Source organism: Ictidomys tridecemlineatus, chromosome 11 (genome assembly GCF_052094955.1).
Source record: "Ictidomys tridecemlineatus isolate mIctTri1 chromosome 11, mIctTri1.hap1, whole genome shotgun sequence".
NCBI lineage: Eukaryota > Metazoa > Chordata > Mammalia > Rodentia > Sciuridae > Ictidomys > Ictidomys tridecemlineatus.
This window is the reverse complement of record NC_135487.1, coordinates 45,301,831-45,326,744: the sequence shown is the minus strand read 5'-3', so window position 1 is coordinate 45,326,744 and position 24,914 is coordinate 45,301,831. Positions and strand designations below refer to the sequence as shown.

The 24,914-nt window shown below is 39.5% G+C and overlaps 1 protein-coding gene across 13 annotated transcripts in view; it reads right to left on the bottom strand.

The window, feature by feature from the left end:
- The window catches only part of Fggy (FGGY carbohydrate kinase domain containing), a 400,280-nt gene that overhangs the window by 347,862 nt on the left and 27,504 nt on the right, over positions 1-24,914 (bottom strand). For 11 of the 13 annotated variants that reach the window (XR_013427818.1, XR_013427819.1, XM_078026357.1 and 8 more), the window contains 2 exons: positions 21,424-21,535; positions 8,653-8,804 (listed from right to left, as the gene is read on the bottom strand). The exons of the other annotated variants lie outside the window; for them this stretch is intronic. Coding sequence is in view for 9 of the 11 variants with exons in the window: in XM_078026357.1 (XP_077882483.1) it covers positions 8,653-8,804; positions 21,424-21,535 (264 nt within the window). In the remaining 2 variants the exon portion in view is untranslated. The remainder of the gene's footprint in view (positions 1-8,652; positions 8,805-21,423; positions 21,536-24,914) is intronic. 13 annotated transcript variants of the gene reach the window in all.

Below are 24,914 nucleotides of genomic sequence, written 5' to 3'. Positions count from 1 at the left end.
CCTTAAGCATTTGTTATAGGAAAAGTAATGATGGATTCCTTGAATAAGTTCCCAAAGCATGGGTCTCAAATTTGAATGCCTAGAAGGGGAGGGTTGGAAAGGAAAACCAGTGAAGCAGCCTGGGTGGAGACCTCTGTGAAATGAAGAATGCCAGCCCCTTCCAGAGAGGGCAGCCCCTGCTCAGCGCCAGCCTGCTTCTTCCACATGGAAATGTGGGCCTGGGACTGCCAGGGCCCTTCATTCTTTTTTTCTAAAGAAGCAGAAAATCTGGATTTTTACGGGAAATTTCTTAGTTTTAAATGGTGGAAACTAATTTGAAATTGCCCTTCTCCCTGGGGCCTCCAAACATAGGGTGGGTCCAATCAAACTTTCCTGGGGGCCACAATCAACCTGTGAGCTGCCAGCTTATGGCCCTGGTAAGTGGGAAGGAAAGAGAGCCCTTTAAGAACAGGCAGTGAGGTGCAATGGTCAGAGCCCTGGAGCTGTCGTCGGGCTGGACTCAGTGTATTGGACTCATTGGGCATTCTGGCTCTACCTTCCCTTATGTGGCTCTGGAGAAACTGCTTGAGCCTTCTAAGCCTTAGTTTCCTCATCTGTGTAGTGGGGTGATAATACTGTGTCACTGAGGAACTTAGGTGAAATTCTGAAGTGTTTTTTGAGAAAGTAGGCCCAAGAAAGAAAAAAAAATCACTTGCTAAATAATGAAGTGGTATCAACCAGAAAGGCTGGCTATGACGACAGATTATTTTTTAATGGAAAATTACTAAGAAGTAATAAAAGAATGAACACTGTGCTATCTCAGTAGCAAACTGTTCCAACCATGGCCAGTGTCCCATTATTAATGTTTTTTGTGTCCTTCTTCCTATATGGACAATTTCTTAAACCACATAAGCTTGTACATTCAGTCTTGGAGCTTTTTCCCTTTAACACGACATGTAAACTTTGTTGTTGCTATACAAATATTTATTATCTACCTAGCATATATGCCAAACGATTTTTTTAAAGTCATAAAACAGATTGTGTCACACCCATGCTTAAAATCCATCAACCATTTCCCACTGCTCTTGGAATGAAATCTAAATTCCTGTCCAGGGCTTCAAGGCTGTGCATGCTCTGGCTCTGCCCACTTCTCCAACTTATCTCTTACTACTCCATGCCCTGCTCAGACCCTCCCAACCCTGCTGACCTCCTTTGCTGATCTCATGAGGTGCTTTATTCACACACACACACACACACACACACACACACACACACACACACACAATCTTCTGCTTCTCCTCCCTGAAAAATCACATCATGCTAGTCAAACAAAACCTCCCTCCCAAGAGAGACCTGTGCTACCCACACCAAATCTGTTCATCTGTGTTTTTCCTTCATAGCATTTTCCAGAAAACAAAATTTATTTGTGTATATCTTTATTTCTTGGTCTATTTGCTCCCTTTCTGCACTAGACTTGAAATTCCTAGAAGCCATGGCCCTCGTCTCTCTCCTTCTTCTTGGAATCCCCAAAGCCTACCACAGTGCCTGTCACATAGTGTCTCACATAGGAGACACTCACAGGCGTTAAATGAAAACATGAGTCCACCACCCACTATTCTCAGCCTCAAATCCTCTACTAACTTTTCTCTTGAACCAGTTCACATAGAATCTGGCACACAAACACACAGGGTAGCATTACAAATGGTGATTAGCCTACATTCTGGGTATAAAATCCTCATGTTCAAACCTCTGCCTTGCTTCTTACTATCTGAGTGACCTTGGATAAGTTGCTTAAAGGTTCTATGCTTCTTTCTTTATCTGTGAAAGATGATAATTACTTCATAGGGTAGCTATGAGCATTAGATAAATTAACACCAGTGAAATACTCACAAAAGTGCTGATATATGATAAGACCATATACACATTAGCTCCTACTTGTATCTGTTTTCTTATTCTGCTCTTATGCTTAGTTGATCTGTATCTTTCTCATCTAATCAGACTGCAGTTTCTTAATGGTAGAGTCCATCGTTGATTCCCAAACTGAACCTCATAGGCTTCCATAGGTAGTGGGCAGGGGAATAGAGCCGTGTCAGGGCTTTGATACCCATATGCTCACCTGGTGTGAGAACATAAGTCATTGCACTTTTCTGAACTTTAGTTTTTTCATCTGTAAAAAAATATATCTATCTCATATGATCCATGTGAAGATAATAAAATAATCTTTGTGAAAATTAAAAACAATTCTGGAACTGGAAGCTTGGTAAATTTTAGGGAAACAAGCAGAAGATAGTAAATCAGGAACTTTCAGCTCAAAATTGGCTGCTTTTGGTGTAGGTATCACACATCACATGTGACTGATCAAGAAGATGAATGCCTCTGAAAATAAGTTTTATACTCTTCTACTGTCTACTTTCCAAGATTCTCTGACATCCTGGTGTGGGGTTTAGATGCTTCCCTTAGCTATTAGTGAAACAGAAAGACACCCCACCTGTTATGGCCTGCTCCATGAAGGAAGATACTCAAATGTTTAAAATTCTCTTGTTTGTTAGTAGCATGTTGCTGAAATGGCCACCAGTAAGGGAAAACATTTGTAAACACAATGGCTGAAAAAATAAACTGGTATTTAATATCTACTATATAAGCTGCATTACAGTCACCTCACAAAATTAGAATAATTCCTCAAGTTTGATATTATTATCCTCATCTTTCAGCCCAGCACACTGAGACTCAGAGAAGTTGATTTTGCTTATTCAAGGTCTCACTATTGGTGAGACATAGAGAAAGATTTAAGCGCAGTGTAAATAGCTTAAATCCTATATTTTTGTTGTTGTTGTTGTTATACGTCTGTTATATCTCCCAATGTTTCTCAGTATCTTTTATTAGTTCTACCATGCATAAAAATTTATTCAGACTAACTGAGAAAGATTATAGTTTCCACCTTTGATTTTTTTTAAAAAGAAGACTGGATTTTAAAGAAAGGAATTATACTGCTTATCTTTCATTAAGTTTAAAGATTAGAACAAACCTTAAGGTAGAGAAAAGATGAGATACTATCAAGAAGAATGAAAGAATAAAACCAGACAAGGCATTAAAAATGAGCTGGCCAAGCTTCTTACACAGAAAGGACTCAAAGAACCAGGTTTTGCTAATCTCCAGCAGGGTTTTCTTTTCAACAGTTTCTACTGCAAAACACTCAACTGATCCCTTCCACAGCTGGCAGGAAGTCATCAGACTACTTCTCTTGGGACCCAACTCCCAGGATCCTCCAAAGACTCTACATGCACCAGAAAAGGCACAGTAAGACCAGCAGGCTCATTTAGTCTCTTGTATGTTATCAGCCGAATGGATGCAGAGGGGCAGGGGCAGGGGCTGGAGGTGGGAGGAACAGATTCCATTTCTTTTCTTTTCTGCTGACAATGGCAAAAAGAGGAAATGAGTTAAAAGTCAGACTGGAGTATCTCCCCTCCAAGCCCCCATTCATTATCTTCCATTAACACTGAGCTGTCAGATTCAACATCAGCCTGTTAACTTTTCTGACCTTCCTCAGTCTGTACCTTGTTATCCTACAATGTTTCATGTTTATAAAGATAGGTGACTCCAGCTGTTCCAGCCTGAGGAACTTAATTTACATTTGGCCTTCATTAAGATGAGAGTCGGAATCATTGAGACCAAATGGAAAAGCCAGACTGCTGGTGGTTATAAAAAATTCAAATGGCAATTTTCCTTTTATCTGACAATTCTTATTAAGAAGATATACATCAACCTGAAACACATAAACCTTAAATGTAAAGGACATGATTAAAAGTTCATATTGCAAGACTAGGACCCGAGTGGCTTTGCCCAAGAGCCACACAGTGGTCCTAGTACATCTTTTCTGTCTCCTAAGATGTCTGAAGTCCAAATTCTGCCCAACTCCCTCAAATCTCATCTAATCAGTCTCTGAATCCTGTTGGTATAATCCCCTAGAGATTTCTGGAACTCATCTTCCCATCTCATAGTTTAGGCCTCACTAGGTCTCACCTGGACTACAAATTATTATCTGCTCTGTCAAATTATTCAAAAAATATGTGTTTAGCAGCTACCAGAGGCCAGTCATTTGATTAGGATTAGTCACACTGCAATAGACAAAATGAACATGACCTCCATTCACCTATGGATGATAATGTTGGGAGTCAAGCATCATAAGAATCACCTTACAAACTGGCATCTTCACAATTTTCAGGAAGGAGTCAATGGAGTAAAATTAAGAAGACAATGATAAGAGACTTTGAACTTGAGGGCCAAGAAAGATTTTCTAAGAAAGCATGAATAAAGCTGAGATATAAATGAAGAGGCATCAGTGGTGAGTAGAGAAAACATTCTGGGCAGGAGAAACATCACTGTCAAACGTATGGATCAGCAAACATTTTCTCTACAGGTGCAGATAGTATACTTATTTCCCCAGGCCATAGAGTCTCTGTCTCAACTGCTAAGCTCTGTCACTATAAAGCAAAAGCAGCCACAAACAATATAGGAAGGAATGAGGGTGGTTGTGTTCCAATAAAACTTTATAGCCACTAAAAATTTAACTTCATATAATTTGCATGAGTCACAAAATATCCTTCTTTTGATTCTTTCTCAACCATTTGAAAATGTAAAACCATTCTCAGCACCAAGCCATCCAATAACTGTAGGATGAATGAGGGAGGGGTATAGTTTGCCATTTTCTAGTAAAGACTGTGAGGTAGCAAAGAGCTGACGGTGTTTGAGGAACTCTCAATGGATTGCTGTGGATGGATCAGAGTGAGTGAGGAGGTTAGGGACACCCAGTGTGGTGAGAGGGGAGGTTAAAATGATCTCACATACCATTATCTGGTCTAAGTTGCCAAATTTGGTATTTATCCTAAGAGTAGCGCAAAGCCATCAACCTGCTATCATCAGCAAAGTGAGAAAATTCAACTTATTATACATTTTCTCACCCCTATTCCAATTTCCATACCCCTGCCAAAGTTACTTAAGGCATTCTCTCCCATACCTAACCACCCCCCACCAAGCCGGAAGGGGTTGGATGGTTTTCAACCAATATCCATCACCAAATAAACCCTTAACAATGGAACCCAGGCTACCTACCTGACCTTACCGACTACTACACCCACCAAAAGCCCCCAGCTCTTCCCTGGGACTGAATTCCCATACCATAAGTGGACATGGGCTCTCTCTGGACTATCCTTCCTGTCTTCCCTACTAGGAAAACCTCCACTCATATTCTGAGGCTCATGTCAAACTATTTGCAATGAGAAAGCAAATGATTTTCTCCCAAAGCACTTTACACATCCCTGTATCACCATGCTTAGTCTATCTTTTGGTGGGTGTTCCCCTCCCCTCCATTATTCATGCCCCTGCCACTGCACACAGTGGACTCTGGACCTCTAGGATAAGGCTGAGTCCTTTTTGTCCCCATGGCCCTATTGTCTAGCACATTTGCTAGTTCATAGAATGAATTCAGGATTTAGAAATTCTGATTAGGAAATTAAGACTTGAATAAAGAGTAAATAAATAACAGCTCAATTAACTTAGAATGCAGAATCTCATGTTCTGATCTTGAATTTGTACTTGAACTGCTCCACTATAGCTATCTAACTTTCCTGGCTCCCATCCCTGCATCAAAAAGAAGGTGCCCTTTCCTGATTCTGCACAAGTGGATGCTTTTCTCCTGGGTACAAGGGCAGAACCTTTAGAACTAGAAGTTGTTTTAAAAGTCCTCAGGCCAGCAACATCAGCATCACTTGGCAATTTGCTAGATATGAAAATTCTCAAATGCTCAGTCCCTGCCCTAGGGCCACTGAATCAGAATGTGCAGTTTAACAAGATCTCCAGGTGACTCATTTACACATTAAAGTTTGGGAAGCACATCCTATAAGCCATCCTGACAGGTTTTGAGAAGTTACTAAAACTGATTTTTAAAATATCTTTAATTATGAATGTGCAATCATGCTAACACCAAAGGGATTCTCTGCAGGAATTACTGTGCGTGCTTACCAAAAGCAAAAACAATTAAAAAAATATATAATGGATTTGAGGCTTATCTTCAAGTAGGCGAATAAGTAGAAAGGCAATATTTGGAGCCTTTCTCAGAAAATTCTGAAAGGGAATTGATTTCTTAAAATAAATTAATTAATAGAAGATGCTCATAGGAGTTCACAAATACTGCCCCCTAATCTAGAATTAATTATTTTCTATGGGCTTTAGTGTAGATGGATCTCAAATGCAAAGCGGCAAGCATCCTGGTTCTTACAGATCCTGAAACATGGCTGGAGCTGCCAAGAACACAACAGGGGTTCAGTATGGCTCTGATATGAATCCATGACCATCTGCCCAATCCCCCCTCACTTAATTCAGTACAGCTCTTCTTCTTGTCTTGCCAAAAAGGGGGCAATGCATCCAACCCATTTCTCTTCTTGCAGTAAGTAAGTTTAGGTCACATCAAAGAAGACCACTGTCCTCATTCCTGGTCCTATCCCAAGTGTCATGCTTCACAGAGGGATTTCAGTAGTGCATGACATGATGGAATGAGCTAGGAATGGAGCCCTGGAGACATGGACTTAAATTCCGGATCTACCAGGTATCTGGGAAACCACATATCCTCAGTCTCAGTCTCAGTTCCCCATGCTGCTTACTAGGCAAAGGTTCTTAGCATTAAACCAGCAGGGCCTATAAAACACATGGGACAGAGCAGTTCTGTATGCCAACTTATGTTTCCGCATATATTTGGATCAGATTTTTAAACTGATCTAATTCAACTTTCTCATTTTATAGATGGAAAAAGGGAGGCCTGGGCTAAGAAGTGCTTGCCCACGGCACACAATGCAGACAATAGAGTCAGAATTCGATTCCTGAAACCCTTGACCCCCAAGAAACCTTTTTCAAACTCTTAGCATGCTGTCATAGCCTTTCTGCAGATTAAAACTTATAATAGAGATAACAAGCCAAGCCTGCTTCGATGAATAAATCTCTTCTTCCTTCCCCCTCTTCTTTCCCAGTGACAACCCAGGGGCACCTTTGCAAGCACCCTTAAGTTCCCCCACCTCCACACACAATCTGAATAACTGATGAGTCAGCCTACCTGCAACCCCAGAGCCAGCGAATGAATCACCCCATGTCTTGCTCACTAGATGGATTCTCTGTTCACCAGACCACCTAGGGGTTTTCAAGTCCCCAAGGTTCCAAAGGACTTGAACTTTTGCACACATCCATCTCTAATGGGAACCATTAAGCTGACATCACCACTCTACACACTTCATAAAGGAGTCCTCACATCTGGAAATGGGAACACCTGCAAGCACTTTGACCAGGATCACCAGATCACTCACGGATGTGGAAACCCAAGGGCAGATGAGGTGAGAAAGAGATATCCTCAAATGTCAACAAGGCCAAAGATGAATAATTTGGGGCTAAAAGTGTATTTAAAAAAAAGGGGGGAGGAGTCTGGCCAGAGTATCTGGACTTATATCCCAGCTCTGCCACTTTCTAATGGGAATAGTAATTAACCTCTCTGAACTTTGACAGAGTACTGGGTCTTTAAAAAATTGATTTTGGAGTCAGCCAATCTTAGGTTCAAATCTTAGCTCTGCCACATACTCATTGTGTCACTTTGGGTGAAGTGGTTTATCTCTTATGAGCTTTAGTTTCCTTGTCTACAAAACAGAGCCCCTATCATAAATAAATAAATTAAACCTACTTCACTGGGTGGTTGTTAGGATTTGAAGAGGTAACATGCAAAATACCTATCACAGTGCCTGACATGAACTAAGCACACAGAAACAGACTGACTTAAAATTATATTTCATCTCAGACCAGTCAGAATGGCAGCCATACAATAAATACAAGTAATAATAAATGCTGGACAGGATGTGGGGGAAAGGGAACACTTTTACACTGTTGGTGAGATTGCAAATTAGTACAAACACTATGGAAATCAGTTTGGAGGTTCTTCAAAAGAATAGGAATGGAACCACTACACGACCCAGCCATACCACTCCTTGGTATTTATACTGAAGAATTAAGGTCATCATACTACATTGATACATGCATATCCATCTTTATAGCAGCACAAGTCACAACAGCCAAACTGGAACAAGCCTATGTATCCATCAATGGCTGAATGGATATGGAAAATGTGGTACATACACCCAAAAGAAAAAAAGAAATTATATCATTTGCAGGGAAATGAACAGAACTAGAGACCATTATGTTAAGCGAAATAAGTCAAACTCTGAAGGTCAAGGATCATATGTTTTCTTGAATATGTGGAAGCTAGAAAAGAAAAAGGAAAATAAAGGAGGGGTGGTGTCTCATGAAGATCAAAGGGAGATCAGTAAAGTAATGGACCAAGGACTGGAAGGTGAAGAGTGAGGGAAAAGTGCTGGGGAGTGATATTGGCCAAATTATACTGTTACATTGTGTGTATGTAAAGATATGTAACAACAAATCCCACCAATATGTACCACTATAATACACCAATTAAAAATGAAAAAAAAAAACACAGTGACTTAACTTTAACTTAATCAATACAAAAGGATCAACCTTCCTCGGAGGGTTGCTAAGAAAAATCCAACACTGAAGACTTTATAGCAAGGTGTCTGGTAATACAGACCCACGATGAGTGGAACTCTCCCCTCATCCCTATGCACTCACCTCTTTTAGCCAGAGAAGCTTTGGGGCCTGCATTTCCACAGACATCACACCCCCAACATACTGGAGGACACTGTGCTTCGTCTCATTGATCCTGTGCACCTGACTGACTGCTCGGTGGTCCAGCCACATGATGACATTTCGATGGGAATCCCCTAACAGAAGTGAGAGACAGAGACAGAGACAAAGGCAGAGAGCAGTGAATATAGATGTGCATTGTTTTCCTTCCTTAAAGGGGCAATTATGGATTCTGGGGCAATATGCTGCATAACTTCTGCAATCTAGTAGGTCAAGAATAAAAGTGGAAGGACACTTGCAAGGCTTATGATGCCCAGACCCACAAACCATATGCCCCTTCAGCCACCTGCTCCCTGACCACAGCTCCAGGGCCAACCTTCCACACTAAAACCAGATGAAAGCTACCAATTAATTATTTTAATCGTTCATTCCCTCAACTTTTTCTCTTCCTTTCTCATTCCTGTGTTCTAGAACAGCACTTCTGAATGCACACTGAGAAGAGCCTATGAAACAAGACTGACATATTCCATCTTCAGATTTGCCTCCTTTAAATATGAGGAATTATTTTGATGGTGTAATCCATCTCACAGCTGAAGCATGGAATTTATCTGCTTCCACTTTCACTTTTTATAGTCAGTTTATTAAAACTGGCCCATTTAGGTGTTTTGTTTACTCCCATTCAAATGGTCAGTTTGGTAGAGGGGGAAGGACAGGAGTTTGGGATCAGGCTGACCTAATTGTGAATGCAAGAAGGTTATTAAGCTTCTCTTGGCCTCAGTGCCCTTATCTGTGCAATGGGAATAACAATGCTGAATAGCATATAAGGAATAACTAAGAGCCTTCATTCACTAAATAAATGATAATGCACATGAGGGACATTGCAAGTCCCTGTCCCTTGGTAGACATGCAGGAGTATAGTAAGGAACAGAAATCAAACCCACTGGAAAAGAGGATTACCCCTCACATCTAATCTCCCCCATGCTGTCCCCATGGAATTGACAGTCTCCCTTCCCTAGCCTTTAAATTCACCATGTCCTGATGAGCAAGCTGTATTCCTTCCACAGCCACAAATCCTACAGAAAATGGCAACAACGTACCTGAGAGGTGATTAGGGGAAAGACAACACAACAGGGCCATCAGCTACTAATCAGGGGCCATCACACATTATTTTACTTGGTGGCAAAAGAACTTCAGCAACCACATATACGGCTAATAGCAAATGTTTATCATCTGTGTTTGCTGTCTTCCAAGCCCTGTGTTAAACATTCTGCACACCTCTACTCACCAAATCCTTAAAGCAACCCCTCCACTATGAATACTATTTTTCCTGTTTTTCAACAACAAACTGAGATGCAGGAGTTGAACATGTGCCCAGTGACATGCAGCTGGGAAATACACATGTGCCCTGCACCCAGATCTGTGCAGAGTTCTGGTAAAATGAATAAACTGGAATTAAACATAATTCACATGGCATGATACAGGTGAGCCAATTTAAAACAGCACAGATTACTACTGGTGTGTGTGTGTGTGTGTGTGTGTGTGTGTGTGTGTACAAAGAAAAAGCAAAAAAGCAATTTGTGAGCAGTATGGTTATAAATAGTCCTTTCTTTTAAAAAGAGACCTAATTCAAATAAGGAAAAATTTTATTTTTATCTTAAGTCCATAAAAGGTACACAAAAGCCTGTTTATCTTTGAAAAATCTTTTTAAAACTAAAATTTTAAAAAGCCAACCTAAGAAAATATCTAAATAAGAAATAAATTGCAAAGTCTCAGTCACTGATTTGCCTGATTGGAAAGGCTTTAGGTCCCAAAACAGCTTCACAATACTCTGAAAATAAGATAAAGCACAGGTGTGTCAAAAATCCTTTTTGTTAACAGCAGAATGCTTCTACTTTATAAGAGAATTGCTGGAGGCTCTGTTTCTCAGCCCTAGGCCCACATGAGAATTATCTGTACAGCTTATAAAAAACAGTGACATTCAGGTCCTATAGGAACCATCAGGCAATCCAAATGTGGGTATGTGCTCACATATGTACACACATGTGTGGGTGGCAAAATCAGTACTGTTTCTTAAACATTGTAGAGGATGTATCCACAACTGCCTCAAAACAGAAATACATGTTCCTAAACTTCCAACAAGAGGAAAGAGAAGCCAATTAGCTTCTCAATCAGCAGCTTCTGTAGTGAGAACAACACAATGAGAACTATACAGAATAACTTTCCTGTGTTTATTATAGTTATTTTCATTTTCGACAACAGCTGAGAAGTTAATCCTTTTTCAGTTCTCATAGAAAAAAAAAATCACAAGTAAATGATTCAACCAAAGTTTTGTTTAGTCTTTTATTGAGCATTTACTACATGCCAGGTGCAATACTGGATATGGGGATCCCAAAAATGTGCCTCAGTCTCTGCCCACAGGAGCTTGTGTTTGAGAGGGAAGGGTCTATATAGTGCATGGACTGCCGGAACAGAAGTGCTAGGCTTCGAAACAGGTGCAGCTCAGACAAGACTAATTCTGAAGCTGCACAGAGAGATCTCAGGAGGCAGGAGAGCTTTTATTTAATTCTAAAATGACCAGCCAGTGGGAATCAGGTGAAAGGGACATGAGGAAAGAGGCACAAGACAAGAGAGACAGCATGTGAAACTGCACAGGCCAGACACATCGTATTTTAGGAGAATCTGAGGCAGAATTGGTAGAGCAGAATTTGAGCTGCACAGCTTACCCAAGGGCAAATTACTCATCTGTGTATTCACTTAATTAAAACTTTGAACAACTCACAGGATATGCTCCTGTCACACTCGAGGACAAAAAAAAGTTATTATGAACCAGCAAAAACATCCAAATATGAAATTTCTGTTGCACAGAGATGCATGGGCACTTGCTCCTTCCCCAGCCCCAGTTATCACCCTGGGATCCCCTGCTCCAAAGGGCTCCCTACTGGGGTGATACAACCAAAGTTAGGCTCTGAGCCTAAAGGCTGCAGAGCAGGAAGCAGCAGCAACTGCAGTGAATCCAACCCAGAGGCTGTTCTGACCTTCAAAGCAAGAAGAACCAAGGAGAAACTAACAACAAGACTATTTCATCACATAGTCATGTATAGTGTTCTCAACTATGCTGCTTAATTTATTTTGTTTTTAATTTTTTGGTTAACATTTGAAGATGACAGCATTCTACCAATCTTGTGGATTAGGTGTTCACAGTGATTCGGGTTATCTGTCATCTCCATGACCCCATTCCATTTTCTTCAACCAACCCAGAGTGGATCCTTGCTTAGTAGACAGAAGTAGTCTTTAAAGAATCTTTAAACCACTTTAATATTCTAATTTCATTTTTGAGCATAGGATAATCACCTCAGATAGGATCTGACTTAATAGAATCTGTTGAAAGGCAAGAAACTGGTGTGGGCACCTGCAGCTGGGTACAGCTGATGAATGGGTACATTTCAACCTTTCAGGTGGAATAAAGTTATTTCAACACTTATAATTAGGGATTCAACTTAGTTCCCTCTTTAATAGAGGACCTGCTAACAGGTGACAGACAATTCCACCCTGGAAGATGGCATCCAGCGGTGTGTTCGACTGTGTTAATAAGGAACTCTCTTCTCCTACTTCAGATGTCTGTTCCTGTTGTTTTAACTGTCCACTCATCTGTACCTGGTGATTCTCCAAACACCATAATTCCCAAGGTGTTAAAAAAACAAAATGGTGATGCCCTGGCCCCACCCAAGGACAACTGAACACGAATTCTGGGGTAAGTCTAATAAATGGCAATTATAAAAATGACCTCCAGTTGGTACTAATGCACAGTCAGTTTAAAAGCAAAACAAAACATATTTTAGTCAATCAGACAATACAGACTCCAACATTTAAAGTCCCACCCAAGATGAGACTTCCTCCTAGGGTATCCTTAACTGACAATCATTGACTTTCACTGTGCCAATATAGGAAATGCCAGTAGCTTCCCCAAGAGTCGAATAAGTAGAGTGTCTGCTCTGCTGGGCTGGGGTCTGCTGGCTCACCTCAGGTCTCTGTTCTCTGGAGTGGCCCCAACAGCAGCTGCCCACCTTCCTGGCCAGAAGAAAGCCAACTTGAATGGCCACTGAAGACAAGGATAATTTGGATTCATGTTTGAGGCCCAGCACTCAATAAAATAGGATTTAGCAGAGCACATAGTAGGTGCTAGTAAACATATCAAGAAAAGGGGGGGTTTGGCAGGGTATGCATATAAAAGATAGAAGTTACAACCTTGCTCTAGGCTCTCGTCCATTTACAGATGCTTTCAGCCCAGGCCATTTATAATTATCACTGCTCCACACAAGTGAGTGGAACACATTCCCTTGACCTGAGCTTTCAGGGGTCGGGCCCTAGCTTCTCTCAGTAAAGCTACTGTTTCATTATTCCAGTTCTCTCACAGATATTCAAAGGTAAAGTGATTCACCCAAGGAATCAGCCGAAGAGTGAAGCCCTAGTCACTGTGTGACGCCAATTCAGTGTGTCCCAGTGTGCCCTACTATCCCATAGCCACCAGTATGAAAGGTGGTATGACAGTGTCCACAACTATCATCTACAGAATCTTATCCAAATCATGGCTGTGTTGGCAACCACAGGTGGGCAATGCCCAGTCAGAACATGCCAAGGCCAATGTCTCGGCTTGGCACCAGAATCACGAGGCACTCACAGCTTTGTAGGTTCAAACAGCAATTCTTTATTCCAGCTCTCACACCACCTCCACACAGGTCCAGGGGCAAACGCGTTCTGCCGTCTCCCGCACCAGCCACCTACTCCACGAGGCTCTCTCCAAATCCCATTTTAATCTCACGAGAACTCAACGGGAACAAGCAGCAGGAACACCCTAATCCCAGCAATAATCTTCAACTTCCAACTTCCCTAAAACCCATTATCTTAAACTGGCAACGCCTTAAACTCAAGGAGCCGGTTACTTCCTCAAACCTGATCAGCTCTAAACCCGGATCTGCCTAGGTCCTTGAGCAAGGTCACCTCATTAAAGCATGCATGCAATGTCCCATAAATGTCCTCTAAGCAGCATGGGGTACGCTTGGCAAGGAAATTTCGATGCGTCATTCCTACTTGGTAATGGCCCTCAGCATCTCCCCCCTTCTGATTAATTAAACAACAAGCAATGTGGCTTAGGACCGTGCCTGGTAGGTTGTCCAATTCAACATATGGTTCTTACCCGTCATCGGATGAACTGACCTCTAGGCGTCAGTCCCCTGTCTTAGGTTGAATCCACTGCAATCAGATCAACCCGTCGCTGACTACCGGTCCAGCATTCAGCCATGCTTGTGGATAGGCCTAAACACCAGTGGGGGGGTGAGGTTCTTGCCTCACCTCTGTTGGCCCCCAAATTTAACCTTGGTGCTAGTGGGGGGGTGAGGTTCTTGCCTCACCTCTGTTGGCCCCCAAATTTTAGACCATCACTAGTAGAAGGGAGGAAGATACAGAAATGCCACGACACCAAGCCAATTGACGGCTCCTTTGGAAAAATTGCATCACTGGTGACACCATCAGCAAAGATGTCAGCATTACCACAATTAACATGGGGTGCGCTGGCAAGGAAATTGCATCACTGGCGACACCATCAGCAAAAATATGCCAGCATTACCACCATTCGCTGCACCAGACGATAGATCACAATGCATGCAACTGATAAATAGTCCAGGCAAGTTCTGCAGGCAGTTCAAAGTGGAAGAGTCTATCAATATGTCCATTTCCTCCCAAAGTAAATCAAATCCTTGATTTAGCATTACTTGTTGAGGTATATTCATTGATGCATCAGTTTATACAGTTTACTGTGGTAGCTATCATAGAAGCTGTAGTTTGGTTTTCTTAGTCTTCACCGGCACTGGGATGGAGATGGGAATTCTGGTAATGATGTTAAAGAGACATTATCCTGAACAGAATTATTAAATATAATGAAAAGGAAAAGTGAAAGTAAACAAACAGATCTGTTAATCACCTTTAAAAACAATAGTAAGCAAACAGATCTATTAACCACCTTTGAAAACAATCATTAACAGCTGTTTACCTAATTAGATTAAACCACTTAAATCACGTGAATAAAAAAAAAAAATTCGGATCCATTTTTTCATGAGCGCTCCTCATATAAAAATATGGACATACACACATACTGACATGCAACACAAAACAGGGCACACATAACATACAACATATAAGACAATAATAACGGCCTTGTAGCTTTACCTAGGTAAAATCTCCATTGCAATGTTTAAAAACTCCACAGTCAAAAAATTAAAAACAGTCAAAAAACAAAACTGATCAGAAAAACATTAACCTAGGTTTGTATGAGCTCAAAAATAAAATAGAACTTTATGATGTGGGAAAAATGCAATAATAAAATAGATATTGAAAAAAAAAAGCACCGTGGTTAATCACTGTCGCAAGTGTAAGAATAGCCAAGCTGGAGCTCTGGATTTCAGCTGTTATGGATTTCAGTCAAATCATCTTCTTTTTCTGTAGAAATTGTTTTGGTTAACCTCTCTGGAATCCAAATCGGCTGCTGTTCTCCCTGTGGGAACACACAAACGGAACCCCGACTCCAGACAATAACTGGATCGGGACCTTTCCATTGTCCTGTTAGAATATCTTTCCAAAGTACCTTAGGCTTATGTACATTTTTCGGATACATATGTCTTTCCGCAGCATTAAGTCCTGATGAATCCAAATTTAGAAAGTTTAGAGTAAAAAGAGTTATTTTAAGTTTATCTTTGGGGGATATATACCCCTTTCCAATTCCCTCTTTTTGCTTTAATAGGTACGTTTTAATAGTTTGATGAGCTCTTTCAACTATGCCTTGTCCCTGTGGATTGTATGGGATTCCTGTTATATGAGTAATACCAAATGATGAGCAAAATTGTTTAAAAGATTTAGACGTATAACCAGGACCGTTATCAGTTTTTAACTGTTTAGGAACACCCACAGTGGCAAAATTTTGTAAGCAATGAGCTATAACATCTTTAGTTTTTTCTCCGGCATGAAGGGAGCCCATCAAAAATCCGGAAGAAGTATCAACTGTAACATGTAAATATTTTAATTTTCCAAATTCTGGCAAGTGTGTGACGTCCATCTGCCAAATATGGTTAGGTATCAGTCCTCTAGGATTGACTCCAAGATTAACTTGTGGTAAAAAGGTCACACAATTCTGACATTGTTTTATTATATGCCTGGCTTGTTCCTTAGTTATTTTAAAACGCTTTTGTAAAGTATTAGCATTAACATGAAACCTTTTATGAAAATTTGTAGCTTCTTCTACAGTAGAAAAAATATGTATATCATGTGTAGTTTTATCTGCTAAATCATTACCCAAACTAAGGGCTCCAGGCAATCCTGTATGTGCCCTGATATGTCCTATAAAGAATGGATCTTTTCTATCCCAGATTAGACTTTGTATAGTGGAAAACAAAGAGAAAACAGTAGAGGAAGGGGAAATCCTACCAGCATCTTCAAGGGATGTTATAGCATTAACTACATACTGGCTATCAGAGAATAAATTAAATACAGAATCTTTGAACATCACAAAAGCTTGTAGAACTGCATTAAGCTCTACCTTTTGAGCTGACTGTTTGGGAACTAAAAATGTAAAAGTTTGATCAGGGGTAACTACTGCAGCTGTACCATTATTAGACCCATCAGTGAATATATTTGGAGCATTCATGATAGGTGTTTTTCTTGTCATTTTAGGAAAAACTACAGGATGCTTAGACCAAAAAGACAACAAAGGATTAGATGGTAAATGATTATCAAATGAAACATTCGATTTACACATGATTATTGCCCAAGTATTTAATTCATTAGCTAACTCATCAATTTGCTCCATAGTATATGGAGTAATAATTTTATTGGGAGAAATTCCAAACACTGTCTTTGCTGCTCTTATACCTTTGAGTATTAATTGTCCTACAGCCTCAGGATACCTAGTAAGAATAGTGTTAGGAGAATAAGATAAATGTATCCACAATAATGGACCTTCCTGCCAAAATACTCCTGTAGGAATATTTCTTGTTGGTAGTACAATAAATAATAAAGGCAAACTTATATCAATTCTATCTAAATGCATATTTTCCATATATGTCTCAATAATTTTTAATGCCTTTCTAGCTTTAGGAGTTAACATTCGGGGTGAATTTGGATCTGATGGACCTTTTAGAATATCAAATAAAGGTCCCAACTCTCCTGTTGGTATGCCTAGATAAGGCCTTATCCAATTTATATCTCCCAACAACTTTTGAAAGTCATTAAGTGATTTGAGTTGATCTACTCGTATTTGAATTTTAGGTGGACGGACCATGGTTGAGGATAATAGAACTCCTAAATAATTAATTGGAAAATTTAATTGTACTTTGTCTATTCCTATCTCTAGATTATAATTTTTTAACAAGTTTGTAAGTGTGGCATAACATTCCAGCAATGTGTTTTTATCTTTATGTGCCAATAATACATCATCCATATAGTGAAATATTTTTAGTTCAGGATTTTGATTTCTAAGTGGCTGGATTGCTTTATTAACATATATTTGACACATAGTTGGACTGTTAGCCATTCCTTGAGGGAGTACTTTCCATTCATATCTCTCATCAGGACCTTCATGATTTAATGCAGGGATAGTAAATGCAAAACGTGGACTATCCTCGGGATGAATTGGAATCGAAAAAAAGCAATCTTTAATGTCTATAGCTAAAACATGCCACGTTTTTGGTAAAGCAGACAATTGAGGAATCCCTGATTGAGCAGGTCCCATAATGACCATTTCATTATTAATTGCTCTTAAATCTTGTAATAATCTCCATTTACCCGATTTCTTTTTGATAACAAAAATGGGAGTATTATGGGGAGATACGGAAGGTTGTAAATGTCCTTCCGCTAATTGTTGTTTGACCAGATCATGGGCTACTTGTATCTTTTCTTTAGTCAGGGGCCACTGAGGAACCCACACTGGTCTTTCTGATTTCCAAGTAATTTTGATTGTCTCAGTGGCCCTTTCTGAAAATCCAACCCATGTCTGTCTGTTCCTTGATCTATTTGAATTGGCGCTGCTATACCTTGTTCTTGTTTTCCTAATCTTTTTTCTTTCCTGATACCTTGTCTAGCCCTAGTAGTGGGCACATTAGGATTGATGTTATTTGTTAACATCAAACCTAGTTGATCTAGGACATCTCGTCCCCATAAATTAATAGGAAGGTGATCCAAAACATATGGCTGTATAGTTCCTTCACATCCTTCAGGATCCTTCCAATCTAATACCATAGCACTTCTATGGGGATTAGTCGCCACTCCTAGGCCTCGAAGCGTTTGAGTGGCTTGTTGTAATGGCCAATGTTTTGGCCATTCTTGAAGAGATATGATGCTAAGGTCAGCACCTGTGTCCAGCAGTCCATTAAAGTCACGACCCTGAATATTTAGTTTTAACATTGGGCGAGAATCTAAATTTAAAGACAACATAGCCCAATCTACACCTGTGGAGCCTAATCCCTTGGAACCTCTTTCTACATTAAGACTAGAGAACTTATTATGTAGGCTGGGTAGTATTAACAACTGTGCTATTCTATCTCCAGGTGAAATTACTGATATACCTCCTGGAGAACTAGCTATAATTTTTATTTCACCTACATAATCGGGATCAATTACCCCAGGACTTATCATAAGTCCTTTTAATGTAGATGAACTACGTCCCAACAATAAGCCTACTGTTCCTTGGGGAAGAGGTCCTTTTACTCCTGTGGGAATGATTTGAACTCCCATCTCTGGAGTTAATACTGCTCTGGCAGAGGCGCAGATATCCAACCCTGCGCTCCCTCGGGTTTGTCTGATGAGGGATTTAATGGACAATGTGTCCTGGGCACCACCCTGATGGGGTTTCTGGGTTCCTCCACTTCCCCGTATATTTGTGGTTGTGGGCCCCGGAGCATTGGGCCCCCCGGTCCGTTTTTTGGCAATGAAGCCTGGTGCCTTTCTCCACGATATCGTGGGTAAATACCTGATCCTTGTCCGTTTTTTGATAAGGGAGTACCTTCTATGGTGGTTTGAGAACGGCATTCATTAGCCCAATGTCTCCCTCTACGGCATCGTGGGCAAATACCCGGTATTCTATTCCTTTGATTTCTAGTTTTGTTAAACCCTCCTCTTATGGGGCAACTCCTTTTAAAATGTCCTGTTTGTTCACAATTATAGCATGTTTCTAGCCTGGCATCTAAAGCCTGTTGTACTGCAGCTGCCAAGACTTGCCCTTGTTCATTAACATCTCTACATAATTTAATATATGTGTTTAAATCTTCATGTCTCCATGGTCTAATAACCTCTCTGCAGCAACGATTTGCTTGGTCATAAGCCAGTTGTTTTATTAATGGCATTGCTTGTTCTGTGTCACCAAAAATTTTGGCAGCCGTTTGAATAAGCCTATCTACAAAGTCAGCGTAAGGTTCATTAGGTCTCTGTATTACCTTAGATAGCTGACCTTGTAAATCTCCATGTCCTTGTAAAGTCTTCCATGCCCTAACTGCGTCTGCAGCAATCTGTACATATACAGCAGGATCATATTCCATTTGTTGCCGCTGACCCTCATAAGGTCCCTTTCCTAATAACATTTCAAGACTTCTTTGAGGGTAACCGGCTGCTGCATTTCGCCTAGCTGTCTCCATGCAAAATTCCTCATTGGCAACCTTCCATAACAAATATTGTCCTCCATTTAGCACAGATTTACACATGCTAGCCCAATCTGCTGGCGTCATGTCCAAGTTAGTAATGGACTCCACCATGCTTACCGTGAAGGGGGCTTGAGGACCATAGGTTGTTACAGCCTCCTTTAACTGCTTCACTGTGTTAAATTCTAAAATACGGTGAATTCGCCGCCCTCCTGCCTGTTCAAATACAGGGCATGCTAATCTTTGAGGTCCTGTCTCAGGATCCCATCTATCAACTACGGGGTTTGAGGGCCACTCAGCTGTCTCCATCGGTGGGGCTGTTGGTTGAATTACACCCTCTGGTAAAACGGAGTTAGTGACAGCCTCTTGTTGTGGCCTTTTTTCTAATAACCCCTTTTCCTTTAAATTTTCTCCCTTTCTCTGACTAGCTCGAGAGACCTTCTCTTTTGCTTGACCTAAAATGTCTTCCTCCATGGTCTGAATCTCTAACAATTTACTTAACACTTTTTCGGCTTCTTTTTTAATAATTTCTAATCTTCTATAAAGATAACGCAACCCAATAAGATAACACAAAACAAAACCACAACTGAATGAAACAAAAACTGAATAAAAATTCACTGTATCAATTTTCTCTTTCTCGGGGCTAACAAACTTCAAACCTTGAGCCAACCATTTTTCCCAGTTTGCCTGAGAAATTTCTAGGGATAGGCAGCTTGAAACAAAAACGAAATAAATCAAAACAAGAACACATTGTTTTTTGAAATGGTCACCCATTCTCTCGCCTTCCCTCAGGGGGGAGCGATTTTACTCACCTCCAAATTTCAGACGTTCCGCGTACGGGACACCAAAATGCCAAGGCCAATGTCTCGGCTTGGCACCAGAATCACGAGGCACTCACAGCTTTGTAGGTTCAAACAGCAATTCTTTATTCCAGCTCTCACACCACCTCCACACAGGTCCAGGGGCAAACGCGTTCTGCCGTCTCCCGCACCAGCCACCTACTCCACGAGGCTCTCTCCAAATCCCATTTTAATCTCACGAGAACTCAACGGGAACAAGCAGCAGGAACACCCTAATCCCAGCAATAATCTTCAACTTCCAACTTCCCTAAAACCCATTATCTTAAACTGGCAACGCCTTAAACTCAAGGAGCCGGTTACTTCCTCAAACCTGATCAGCTCTAAACCCGGATCTGCCTAGGTCCTTGAGCAAGGTCACCTCATTAAAGCATGCATGCAATGTCCCATAAATGTCCTCTAAGCAGCATGGGGTACGCTTGGCAAGGAAATTTCGATGCGTCATTCCTACTTGGTAATGGCCCTCAGCAAGAACACATGAGGTCCAGAACAGCACACTCTCCACCATTCCTTAAGGTCTTCCTCTTACTGAATCATTATTAAATATCAATAGGCGTTTATCACACACGTGCTGTTCTTCTCAAACTTGACCCACTTTATTCTGACTAGTGTAGACTCTTGGGTGTTCAACCCTAGTGCTAGCACTACTGGCTAAAATTCCCCGGGGAAAATCTCTCATGTTGGCCCCAAGTGGCACCTTACATTTGAAACTGCTCATTACTGGAATCACAAGCACCAATTAGAACACCATCATTAGATGTGAATGTTTTTGGTGTGATTAGTGAAATGAGAGAGGCCATCTGTTTCCAGTTTCCATGGGATACCCATCCTGTCTGCCCTACTCTAGTTCTTTTAACTCTATGTGGTACACCCACTCAAATGAGAGTTCTATAGGAACTTCACAAGCACTGCCCACACCAGCACTCCCTGCCACAAAACCAAACCACGTCTGCTTCAAGGCTGCTCACCCCAGAAGGACCCCACATCCTTCATTAGCTCCCACTGTGGCCCTGGGGCTTTATGGAGCCAAGTCCCTCCCTGACCCACCTCCAGTACGATCTCAGTCATACTGAAGGCTCTTCACGCTTCTGACTTTGACCTCCACAGTCCACCTTGACACTTCACTATCAGTGGCACAAGACCTGTGGCTGATGTGGCACCAAAGAGCCAAGGCCACCCCAGTCAGTCTCACCCACCAGGGAGAGGGAGAGGAGTGGTCCTACCTTCATGGTTTACTGGCAAAGGACGAAACTGTTTATCCAAGACAACCAGAGAGCATGTGGCATCGAACCCAAGTCCTCGAATTTGGTTTAAATCGATCCCTTGTACAACTTTCTGTTTTAAAAGCAAACAAAAACATAAATCACATCACTGGACTTTTAAAAGCTTTAATACAAATTATAACAAGAAGGAAATGAATGACTAAATAAGAAATCATCTACAATATAAACCAAATAGGAGTTCAATATCACTAAAATACCAAAAAATCCTATAATCAGAAAAAGGTAACCAACCTATTAGAAATTAAGCAACAAGCAAGAATATTGCTTAATAAAAAATAAATAGAATATGTGCAAATATTTCCAACTGCCCTACAATTAGGTAAGCAAATAAAAATATAGAAATTTTTGTTTTTATATTGGTAAAAGTATGAAAGATTAACAGTATATGATAATGACAAGAAACAGGAAATTGGGTCTTCTTGAACATTATTCTAACTGTAATTATTGAGTATCAATTTGGGAAAATAATTTGACAGTATATATTAAAGTTAAATATATATATATATATAATTTGACCCAACAGTTCCATTTCTAGGAAACTATCTTAATAAATTATTAATAAGAATATATTTAAAAACAAGAAATTGTCTCTGGATAATAAACTATAGCACATCTCTAAGATGGAATAATGTGAAAAATTTACAAGTGACTTTTGGTGTGATGGCATGAAGAGAGAAGCAAATCTATGCAAAATAAAATTATAAAATTGGACAGTACATCAAAAATAACTATATTCAGGGAAATTGTTCAAAGTCACAAGACAAATTGAGAAAAATTAAATTTAGGCTAAAACCATTCACAATGAGAGATGAAGAGAGGAAGAAATACAAAAATAAAGAAAGAAAAAAAGAAGCAAGGTAACTTAACTCCAGACCCAGATTGGTTTTTGTTTGTTTTGTTTTTTGGTGTGGAGGGGGCGGGATTTTATTAAACATTTACGAAAGAAACAGTACGAAACCTATACAAAACTTGTTTAGAATGGCAAAGGAGGAAACACTTTACACCAACTTTTACATGGCTAGCATTAACCTAATTAATATCAAAGATGAATAAAGACATCATTAAAAATAAAGAATATTAGAGACTAGTATTTAACATCAACCTAGGTTTAAATTTGCTTAACAAAATATTAACAAACCAAGTTTTATAACATATTAAGTTGGCATTGAACACCATGAACATGTGAAGTTATCCCAAGGATGCATGAGTGATTTAATAGCCATAAATTCATATATACAGACACATATATATATATATATATATATATATATACACACACACATACACATACACACACACACACACACACACACATATATATATATATATATATAATAAAAGAATAAAGTTTAAACACCAAATGATTATCTCAAAAGATGCAGAAGATCTCTCCAAAAAAATAAGGACAATTAATAAATGAGAAATAAGAGATAACATACACAAACTGATATAGAGAATCTACAAAAACTTAGTTAACATATTTAATAAGATGAATGATTTTCCTAGATTAGAAAAAAAGCAAGAATGTTCACTTTTACCATTTCTATTCAAGCTTATACTGGAAAGTCTAGCCAGCAAAATAAGACAAGAAAAATAAATTAAAGGCACACAGAATGGGAAAAAAACATTAAAATATCTTTCTGTGCAGATGGTAGGTTTCCACATGCAGAAAAATTTTTAAGAAAAAAAAATCTACCAAAAAAAGCTACTAGAAGTATTAAACAAGTAGAGTGAAACCACAGGATTTAAGATTAACATATAAAATCAATTATATTTCTACCTATTAGAAACTGATATCAAAATGAAATAAAGGAAACAATGCAATTCACATTAGTATCAAAACAAATAATCAGATATTTGTAATTTATATTTCAAAAGAAGTTCAACATCCAGTCACCAGAAACCACAAAACACACAAAAAGTTCACATTAGAGAAATATACAATATTAACACCGTTAATATGGCAGTCTCCTCAGATGCACAGAATTTACATAACTTCCACTAAAATCCAGGATAACTGGTTATGTTTTACTTTCTTTTATTTTGTAAATTCTGACAAGCATCTCTTAACATTTATTCAGAAATGCAAAGGACGTAAAAAGTCATGATAAGTTTCATACTGTTTCTTTCTTAAATGTTTAATAAAATATTCCCCCCCCCAAAAAAAAACCAATCTGGGTCTAGAGTTAAGTTACCTTGCTTCTTTTTTTCATTTTTAAAAAGAAAAGACAAATCTGTAAAAGTTATGCTACCTGAATTCAAAACTTACTATAAATATACCATTGCTAAGGATATATTTTCTGATTAGTAGAAGAGAACAGAGAAAGGACAGGCTGCTTGACAGTAGCGATAGAACTAAATGTGTATCTGCAAAAAAAAAAAAAGAAAGAAAAGAAAAAGAAAGAAAGAAAGAAAATCTGAGACTCTTATATTACACCACACACAAGCATCTCCTCAAAATGTATCATATCCCTAAATGTAAAAACCAAAGAAAATCTCTGTGATCTTGCACTACACAAATATTTCTTTAAAAGTTGAGACTTATTTTTTTTAAAATGATAAATTTGACCTCATAATTTTAAAAATTCTTCTTCAAAAGAAATGATTAGGAAAATGAATATTCAAATTAGATTGGGAGAAAATAAGTGCAAATCATACATATGATAATACAATTCAATGTAGATTATATAAAGAACCCTCATAAATAATTTAGTAATATAATAGCCAATTATAAAATGGACACTTCACCAAGAAGATATACAATTGGCCAATAAGTACATGAGCAAATGTTCAATGTCATTAGTAATTAAGAAAATGAAAATTAAGAAAATGAAAATCACAATAAGATATCCCTACATACCTACTAAAGCAGCTATAATCACACAACTGACAAACACAAGTGTTAGGGAATTGCGGGGGAAATGGGACTCTCACACAATATGGGGACAAATGTAAAATACAGTCATTTTGAAAGAAAGTCTGGCAATTTTTTAAAACACAACTGAGCACAAAACCTAGCAATTTCCCTCCAAGATATATACCCAGTGAGAGGGGAGTGAGAAATTTATGTGAACAGAGAGACTCATCTGTGAATATTCATAGGAGCTTTATTTATAACACTGGTTCATATGTGAGAAGCCTGGTCCCCAGTGTGGTGATATGAGAAGTAGTAGGATCTTTATGAAATGGAGCCTAGTGGGAAGATGTTGGAGGCATTGCACTCAGAAGACATTAATTTAGTTTATGTGAGACCCAGATTATTTCTCACAAGAGAGGACTGTTAAAAAAGATTAAGAATGGTCCATTCCCACTCTATGGATTCCTGTCTTTCCATGTGTTCTCTCCCTCCCACATGTGCTCCCACCAATGCTATATCCCATGAGGCTATGTCCCATGAGTCAAGCAGTAGCTGGCACCATGCCCTTGAATTT